The 10,452-nt window shown below is 38.8% G+C and overlaps 1 protein-coding gene across 1 annotated transcript in view; it reads left to right on the top strand.

The window, feature by feature from the left end:
• LOC119571205 overlaps positions 1-940 on the top strand; it is a 7,055-nt gene extending 6,115 nt beyond the window's left edge. The window contains exon 6 of the mRNA XM_037918621.1: positions 1-940. This exon is cut by the window's left edge and continues 385 nt beyond it. Within this exon, the coding sequence (XP_037774549.1) occupies positions 1-684 (684 nt within the window). The 3' untranslated portion in view covers positions 685-940.
• Positions 941-10,452: the final 9,512 nt, after the last annotated feature.

Below are 10,452 nucleotides of genomic sequence, written 5' to 3'. Positions count from 1 at the left end.
CAATCACAGGATTACCAGGAACCTGCTGAACAATCACAGGATTACCAGGAACCTGCTGAACAATCACAGGATTACCAGGAACCAGCTGAACAATCACAGGATTACCAGGAACCGGCTGAACAATTACAGGACTACCAGGGACCAGCAAAAAATACAGGACTACTAGAACCAGATGGACCGGACTATCAGGATATAGCTGAACAATCACAGCAACCAAATGAGCAGTCAGAAGATTACCAGAAAGCTGATGAACAAGCGAGTTACAAAGATCCAAATGAACATTCTCAGGGTAACCAGGATGGAGACTTATTCCAACCATCGGGTGTAGACGGTGCACAGGCCGTTCAAGGAAAGGAAGTGTTCCAAGAAACGTACCAGAGCCCACACCAGCCACAACCTCCTTCTCTGTTTCCACCTCAAGTACCAGCCCAAGTCCATTATCAGGTTCCAGCCCAAGCCCCTTATCAGGTTCCAGCACAGATGCCGTATCAAGTCCCAAGTCAGATGTTTTATCAGATTCCTCCTCAGGTTCCTTATCAGATTCCTGGGCAGGTTCCTTACCAGGTCCCAATACAGATGCCTTATCAGGTTCCTATACAGGTTCCTTATCAGGTTCCAGCCCTGGTTCCCTTCCAGTTACCAGCACAGATACAACGCCTAGTTCCTGAACAGTTACATGACTAGATCCAAAAATACCAGATTTATTGGGCGTTTACCTGAAACTGGCCGAGTTTTTAAAATTAGCCTACAGAGTGAAACGCCATGATTTGCTTCCCATTTGTTTCTGCATTCTGATTTTACTTTAACCCTGCAAGAATTTCAGAAAGGTTATACACATACTTTCCTAGAGCTAAACAAAAATCAATGCATTAAAAAAATGTGCTTCTAGCCTTACTCTGTATAACAAATTTGTAACACATTAAAATCTGAACAAGCCTAAGAGACATTTTAGTTCCTGATAATAGCTTATCCATGAAGCAGAAAAAAAACATAAGCAGATAGATGGGTTGATAGATAGATAGAGAGAGAGATAGATAGATAGAAAGAGAGAGAAGAGAGAGAGGAGAGGAGAGAGAGAGAGAGAGAGAGAGAGAGAGAGAGAGAGGGGGGGGGGGGGAGAGAGAGAGAGAGAAAGAATGAGTGAGGTGTGTGTGTGTGTGTGTGTGTGTGAGAGAGAGAGAGAGAGAGAGAGAGAGAGAGAAAGAGAGGTTCATAGTATAAGAAACATACAGACTGACACCCTTTGTTATACTTAAACTGTTATACTCATAACAGTATCGCGCATGCCTGACATAAAGTGAACGCCATGTTAATAAATGAAACACTTTCTTGATCTATGAAAACTCTAGTCACTCTTACAATGTAACCTGTGGTTTAGTTCCAAAAAAACATTAAGGACCTGTACACCATTCACAGCAAGGGTGTCCAGTTTGCAATTGAAACATGAACCACAGCCTGAGTCAGAAGGCTGAAGGATAATGAAATTACTTCCTTTTTTCAGTGATCAAAACATTCTTTTCTGTATGCACGATATCATCCTACCCATGGGTTAAAAGCGTACTTCATAATGGGCATTTTTATCTATAAATATTTCCATGCTGTGCCTTTGTTTTTATTATTATTATCATCATCGTTGCTATTATCATTGTTATTGTAGTTATTATGATCATTATCATGATTATCATCATAATCATGACCATTATTGTTAATATCATTTTCATTATTATTATTATTATTATTATTATTATTATTATTATTACTATTATTATCATATCATCCTTATTTATATGTGCTAAATATATTACTTGTTAATATTATAAATATTATATATATTACATTATATTATTATTATTATCATATATTATTATTAATTATATTGTTTTCATAAGTTAATATTTACTCTTGTTATCGTTATTATAAAAAAAACTATTCCTATTATCATTATTATTTTCATTATCATTATATTATTATTTTCATTATCATTATATTATTATTATCATGTATTATTTTTACTAATTGATTATTATTATTGTTATCATTATTTTATTATCATTATCATTATCATTATTTACTATACTAATTGTCTTATTAATTTCATATTTATTATACTATCATTATCATTATCATGTACCAATTATCAATATTAATACATTAATTATCTCTTTACTATTATTTTACTGATTGTTGTTTATCATTTGTCATTATCATTGTCATTACTATTACTATCATTGCTATTATTATTATTATTATTATTATTATTATTATCATTATTGTTGTTTTTGTTACTATTATCATAATTGTTTTACTGTTATTATTATCTTTATTATCATTATTATTATCACCATCATTATCATTATCATGACTATTATTATCAATATTATAATTATCATTATTGTTATTATCATCCTTATTATCGTTATTATTTTTATGATTGCTGTTGTTGTTTTTACTATTATCATTATTGTTATTCCTGTTATTATTATCATTATTATTATTATCATCATCATCATTATTACTGTTATTATTATCATTATATTATTATTATTATTATTATATTATTATTATTATTATTATTATTATTATTATTATCATTATTATTATTACTATTATTATTGTTATTATCATTATTATTATTTTTTATTATAATCATTACTATCCTTATAGTAATAATAATTATTATTATTATTATTATTATTATCATTATTATTATTATTATTATTATTATTATTATTATCATTATTATCATTATTATTATTATTATTATTATTATTATCATTATTATTTTATTATTATTATTATTATTGTTATTATTATTTTTATTATTATTATTACTATTATTATTATTGTTGTTGTTGTTGTTGTTATCATTATTGTTGTTATTACTATTATCATCATTGTTTTCATTATTATTTATTTTTATTCACATTTTATTATTCACATTATCAATTACTTTCATGATCGTTTTCATTATTACTACCATCATTTCTATTATATTTTCATTATTATTATTATTATTATTATTATCATCATCATCATCATCATCATCATTATTATCATAATTATTATTAGTAGTATCATAATAATCATTATTATTATTATCATTATTGTTGTTATAATTATTATTGTTATTATTATTATTATTATTATTATTGTTATTATTATTGTTACCTAGTGCTCTATTTGAGGTTATACTTCTCTTACCACCCCTGACACTCCCTGGAGTAAGGTGGGTAATAAGTGGAATATAACCCAAATATATTCCTGCGTACAGGGCACTGGATAATAGATTTTTAATCCACTCTCCCCGGAGCGGGCTCAGTGCTTGTTATAAGAATAATACGTCCAATTTTACGTGTGACTTCCCTTTTTGTATATTTCACTTATTTCAGTATTATCTAAATTGGTTATTATAAACACATGAAATAACTTTGTACATTTAATAGTGTACTTACTTATACAAGTGAGTTCTCTCGTCTCCTGACGAGTCCAATTTCTCCCCTTAGAGAATACGAAGAGCGTAGACCCATGTCTCGTCTACTTCGTATGGTCACACGGAATTCAGTACGATTTTAACCGGAATTTCGGTAATATACCCAAGATAAACCCTCGCGAACGTCCATGTTCGACGACAGGTAGTACTGAACTGTGGCACAAGTGCCACGACAGCGCCCTGGCCTCTCCTGACTGTCCTGACCCAGCCCAGAGCACAATGGTGCCCTTGTTTACAAGGCCTACAGATTATCACCCCTATGTCCCCGAGACAAAGTGTCTATAGTGCCCTGCAAAACCATAAAGGCTTATCCACACCATAGGATAAACATCACACTCTGTAGCTTCAATGGAATGTGGAGTTCCCCTGAACTACCATTCCATCTACCATACAACCATTAGAAAATCCAATTCTATGGTGTATAGGGGTCTTACTATGTCAGGATTAGCCATATAATACCATTCTACGCTACTACCATAAGTCTGGCCGTTGACATGCTCCCCCTCTGAAATCACACGTCCTCGGGTGACCTATGACTTCAGGAGAAAACCACCAATCGGTCTTACCCAGAAGCTCTCAGAACTTACGGAGTAGTATCGGATGACATATACCTCCTCACTAGATTTGAGGAGTGGATATCATCAGGTGCCACTAGACAAGGATTCTAAGGAGAAATCCGCATTCTCTACGCACCTAGGGAGTATAATGTTATGCCTTTTGGCAATATTGTCCAATGCCCCAAGGACATTTCAGAGACTAATGAACAGAGTGTTCAGTGGTCAGGTTGGGAAAGGATTGCAACTATTTTTGGATGATATTGCAATATATAGTGATGATATTGAAGCTCACTTATCTATATTGGCAGAAGCTTTACAGAGACTGATACAAGCTGGACTGAAGGCCAGTCCTGAGAAATCACACCTATTCCAGAAGGAAGTTAATCTTCTTGGACATAGAGTGGGACAGGGGAATGTGAAGCCTGCGCTAGACAAGTTAGCGGCAGTACGTAATTTCCCAAAACCCAGGAATCGTAAAGAGGTACGGAGATTCTTAGGGTTAAGTGGCTATTATCGAAGATTTGTCGATGGATACGCCAAGAAAGCCAATGCTCTGACGAAGTTAACTTCGGAGAAAAATCCTTTCGTCTGGGGAGATGAACAGGAAAACGCATTCAACGTTCTCAGGGAGAACTTGGTAACGGAACCAGTACTTAAAGCATCTGATTTCAGGAAAACTTGGTACCTGAGCACAGATGCCAGCCAAGGAGCTATTGGTGCACTGCTTGCGCAAAGGTATGAGGGCCATTTTTGCCCTGTTGCATACTACAGCCGACAACTGAAGGCAGCTGAGAGTAGATATACTACAATGGAAAAAGAGGCCCTAGCCATAATAGAAGCCTTAAAAAAGTTTAAACCCTTGGTTTGGGGATTGGAAGTAGTGGTTCTGTCTGACAATAGATCACTTCACTGGTTGTTCCACAAGGCAAAGGATGGTAATGCGAGAGTTACAAGATGGGCTCTAACTGCTCAATCCTTCGGAGCAAAAATCATGTACCATCCAGGAAGACTCAATGCCGCGGCAGATGCTCTATCCAGGATTAAAGTTCCTGAGGGAATAGAGGCCGAGGAAGTGGAATGTACATCACAAATGATCATCAACGAAGCAGAGGACTGTCAAATTGTCTGTATTTTGGCAGTCGATCCATCAGGAGAGATGCCTGAAGAGGAACAGGACGAGGAGGAAGATGGGCTGCCTTGGTCATTGGAAGAGATGATCAGAGAGCAAAGGGAAGATCCTCTATATGGACCTGTCATCCGGTATCTCAAGGATGTGACTGAAATCAATCGGAAGAAGGTGGATCCGAATTTGGAGGTAAAGGACTTCTTTATGGACCAAAAGTTACTTTACAAACAGATTCAACACCGGAATTCGATGAGGAAAGTCGAGGAGGTGCTTTGCGTGCCAAGGAGCTTAGTTTCCAAAGCTCTAGCATTAGTCCATTTAGCACCATTGGGAGGCCATGGGGCCGAAGAAAGAACCAAGTTCCATGCAAAAAGGTTATTCACTTGGCGTGGAATGGATAAAGACATTAGTAGGTATTGTCAACAATGTCTTACGTGCCAAAGGTTTAAGGGTCGAGGTCATCCCTTAACTCCTTTGCGAAGATATCCAGTACCAGAGGAACCTTTTCAAACTCTAGCTATGGACCTGATGGGACCATTTCCCCTTACAGAAGCGGGAAATAAGTACATATTGGTGATTACAGATTTCCTCACCAGATTTGCGGTAGTGGAAGCACTCCCGGATAAAACCGCAGAAGCAGTAGCTAAGAGTATTTATGGAATATTCCTGCAATATGGAGTCCCGAAGATGGTATTAACGGACCAAGGAAGGGAATTCAGGATTAAGTTTTTAAGGTGTATGGCAAAGACGTTAGGGTTTGATCATCATCAGATTGTAGCATATCACCCTGCGTCAAATGGACTCTGTGAGAGGACTAATCAGCAAGTATTAAGCATTTTACGTGGTCTAGTAGATGGAAAGGAACATTACTGGGACCAGTATTTAGCTGAAGCACAGTTGGCTTTGAATGCAGCCTATCATAGTGCTATTGGAGATACGCCATAGTATGTGATGTTTGGCAGGGATGCTAAAACACCAGCGGAATGGTGGACAAGACCCACCACAAGTTATAGACTACCAAATGAAGACTGTGTGGCCACACAAACCCAAAGATCTCAGGAAGTCTATGAATACGTAAGAGATAATCTGTTAAGGGCAGCAGATAGACAATGTAAAACCCGAATGAAGAAGTCAAAAGATACTTCTTTGCGGGAAGGTACAAGAGTCTTTGTGAAGGCCATTAGAAAGAAAGGGGACTCTAAACTATCACCCAAATGGGAAGGACCATATAGGGTTGTCAAGGAGGTGAAACCATATGTTTACCAATTAAGGGATTTACAAACCAGGGGGTTTAGAGAAGTCCATTTGGAAAACATGAAGGTGGCTTTGGAAGCGACCATACCTAGAGCACTAGCACCGGGAGCTAGGAAACCTTATCCAGGGATGGGACCAGGAGAGGAGTCAATCATCCCTGAAGGCACTCAGGAGGAAGAAGAAGACAGGGAAATGGAGTACCTTGTGGATTGTCCCAAACCAGTGGGCGTGGGGTCTGAACTGGCACATGCAACGGAAGCTCAAACTTCAAGGGAAGAGGATGAGGGACCGGATGTAAGTGGAGAGCGGGATTCAAATAATGAACCTTTTTCAAGAGTTGCCAGTGATCTTTGTAATGTCAGAATGGATAACCCAAACAATACAGATTCCCACAATGCTTCTGCAAGTAATGCTGAGGGTGAGAGCAAATCGAATGAAGGAATGAATGAAACTCCTGGGAGGAATGTTAGTCCTGAGCATGCGGGTAGGGAACCTACGCATGAGAGACGTACTAGTGGACGTACGCGGTATGGGCCAGGGTATTATGCACGGTTGCATGAGGGACCATAATTGGACTAACTACATAAATATATATGCATGATCACACATGACCACACCACACAACCAACACTTATATTATATAAACATATGTTATCGGAGGACGTGGTGGTCACCCACATGGAATTAAGTTTTGTACTTTTTGCAGATATTGAGCCATGTTTGGGAGGGATGTGCATGCTGATCCTGGAGGCTTGCCTGTGGACGGTTTGTCAGGCAGAGGGCATTCCACCTCTTCTTCGGCTGGGTGCAGCCCTAATTAGAAGAGAGGAGGAAGTTCTCACCGAGAACATCCACAGGAATGTTGTGCAAAATCAGGATCTATAACCAGCTACTGAGACTCTGGAACGACTCAAGATGGCGCTAGAAGTGGTATCTACCGTTGTTGAGGGAAAGGAAAACGTTTCGGCTCAAGGAGAAGCTCGAGTGCGTTTAGCTGAAGCATCTTTTGGAAGTGTAATTAAGGGTTTTGCCAAAATGGAATTGGTTAGATGTAGTGATATATTTATCTTCACTATAACACTCAATATTCCCCAACCAGTCAAATGGGAGTTGACTGAGGTAGTATCAACTTACTAAGAGGTAAAAGATTACTTGCATTAAAGGATTTACCAAATCACATAGCTCAAACTGACTCTAAAGTTATAGGGTTTAGCAATGGAATGCTGGAAGGGTGCATGAAGTCAAGGGAATTTATGTTGTGCCCCAGAGCTTTAACATCACCGATCAGTTTGACTGAGTCGTGTACATATAAATGGGAAAGGCTTCCCAGGGAAAATAAGGTTATTCCAGAAGAATACAAAATAGAATGGGTGATAGAGTTCACGCAAATTTCTCGGTATATGGTAAGGTATTACAAGGTAGAATGGAACCCATCTTGCCCAGAGATCTAAGGGTAATTCATGATCAACTTAATCGTTTATGACCATATGTCCCTCCTCTTCACAGAGGAAACATTTAAGCTTTGCGGGGTTCTTGGGTCTGGCTCCTGTCGACTTCGACGTACGTGAATGTTGAACCCCTTGGCCAATCTTGGTTCTCCCGCCTGCTGGTAGTCCTCTTTTCTTGAACTCCTCCCACGAGATATATTCAGAGGTCATCATTTGGGCAATCTTCTTTACCCTCCCCTGGTCGGGATGGATGTAACTGACTGCAAAGTTTACCTTCGCGGCATCTCCCTGGATTGCGGTCCGTTCTATTTCGGACTCAACACGGGTGATCCATTCACCTCCTGTCAGTTCATCTTCCTTTCCTTTGAACATAGGGACACAGCGATTTCTCTGCACCATTTCCACTGGTGTCGCCCTTACGGCACCTTCCACGGAATCTGGCACCGCAAGTCGAGCCGCTTCTCGCTGATCAGCTCGCTCAGCTCTCAGCAGTTCCACCTCTCTCCTCAGATCTTCAATTTCCTGTTCCATTTCGTCAACCGTCTCTGCCCACGTCCGAGACTCTTGGTAATTCGCCACTGCCCGTCGCAGCTGTATACCTTCGGTTTTTGTTTCCCTCTTGCACGCACACTCACACTACCTGGTAGTACTGCATAAATTTTCAGTGTCCTAGGGATCCGTATCCCTTTTATGTTTTGAGTATTATCACTTCCTGGAATCGCAAGCGTCAGCCAGGCACACGGCCCTCGCAGCCTACTTGCAAATTCCCACTTAAAACAACAAGTAGAGTCAAGCCAACGGCTCTCGCAACTCTCTTGCGTTTTATTGTCTTTTTTTTCAAAGTCACTGAACACAGGTACTACTTAGTTACTTAATATTTGCCAGTGCACAACACTTTCACTTTGAGGGAACACAAATTCCAAAATTAATAATAAAGAAATAAATATATCCTGGAATGGTCGGTAAGTTTTGTTGTGATATGTTAGTAAGACACTTCTAACACTTTTACCCTATAAAACACTTTCAACACTTGCACCTGCAAGAAATTTATTAAAGACCAATGATTTATATATAACCGCTTAAAATTATATCAAGTTGCATGCATTAATTACTTATGTATATTCAATCAAAAATTACTTTCAGGTATATATATCAAAAAGAAATATTTTATTGGTTCATGCATTCATGCGCTCCAGCAGCATAACTTTACTATGACTCATTACAGCGGAGGCTCGATCCGCGCTGATCCTTACTCCACTGTCACCGCTCTCTGATAAACTCCTCCCCTTTATGTGACGTCACGCTTCCCTCACGCGTTTGCGCCACTCACACCCCGTTTTCTTTCCTCTTTCTCACTTGAGCCAATGAGCCTCACTCTTTCCTCTCACGGACTCATACCATGCTCTGGCGTCCAATCACGCTCTCGCTCGCTCTCGTGACGCCACGTACTCACGCACATATGAACACACACTCTTCCTTTGGTGTTCGTCGTCTACAGAGCTGCTCTTATGAGAAAGATTGCTTTTAAAAAAATGTATTATATCTTATTAAACACTATATTTATCCCAATAGCTGCCACCAACTGTTACCTAGTGCTCTATTTGAGGTTATACTTCTCTTACCACCCCTGACACTCCCTGGAGTAAGGTGGGTAATAAGTGGAATATAACCCAAATATATTCCTGCGTACAGGGCACTGGATAATAGATTTTTAATCCACTCTCCCCGGAGCGGGCTCAGTGCTTGTTATAAGAATAATACGTCCAATTTTACGTGTGACTTCCCTTTTTGAATATTTCACTTATTTCAGTATTATCTAAATTGGTTATTATAAACACATGAAATAACTTTGTACATTTAATAGTGTACTTACTTATACAAGTGAGTTCTCTCGTCTCCTGACGAGTCCAATTTCTCCCCTTAGAGAATACGAAGAGCGTAGACCCATGTCTCGTCTACTTCGTATGGTCACACGGAATTCAGTACGATTTTAACCGGAATTTCGGTAATATACCCAAGATAAACCCTCGCGAACGTCCATGTTCGACGACAGGTAGTACTGAACTGTGGCACAAGTGCCACGACAGCGCCCTGGCCTCTCCTGACTGTCCTGACCCAGCCCAGAGCACAATGGTGCCCTTGTTTACAAGGCCTACAGATTATCACCCCTATGTCCCCGAGACAAAGTGTCTATAGTGCCCTGCAAAACCATAAAGGCTTATCCACACCATAGGATAAACATCACACTCTGTAGTTTCAATGGAATGTGGAGTTCCCCTGAACTACCATTCCATCTACCATACAACCATTAGAAAACCCAATTCTATGGTGTATAGGGGTCTTACTATGTCAGGATTAGCCATATAATACCATTCTACGCTACTATCATAAGTCTGGCCGTTGACATTATTATCAACAGTATTATTTTTATTACTGTCATCATTATCATTACTGCTGATATTTTGTTATTATTATAATTTTCATTATCGTAGTTATCATGATAATAATCGTAATCACTTTCATTAATATATAGTTACAGCATTATCACTAAAACTTTGCTCTCGTTTCCCTCGCCGG

Source organism: Penaeus monodon, chromosome 4 (assembly GCF_015228065.2).
Source record: "Penaeus monodon isolate SGIC_2016 chromosome 4, NSTDA_Pmon_1, whole genome shotgun sequence".
Classification (NCBI taxonomy): domain Eukaryota; kingdom Metazoa; phylum Arthropoda; class Malacostraca; order Decapoda; family Penaeidae; genus Penaeus; species Penaeus monodon.
Note: the sequence above shows the minus strand (reverse complement) of the source record. Positions and strands in the feature narration are given on the sequence as shown.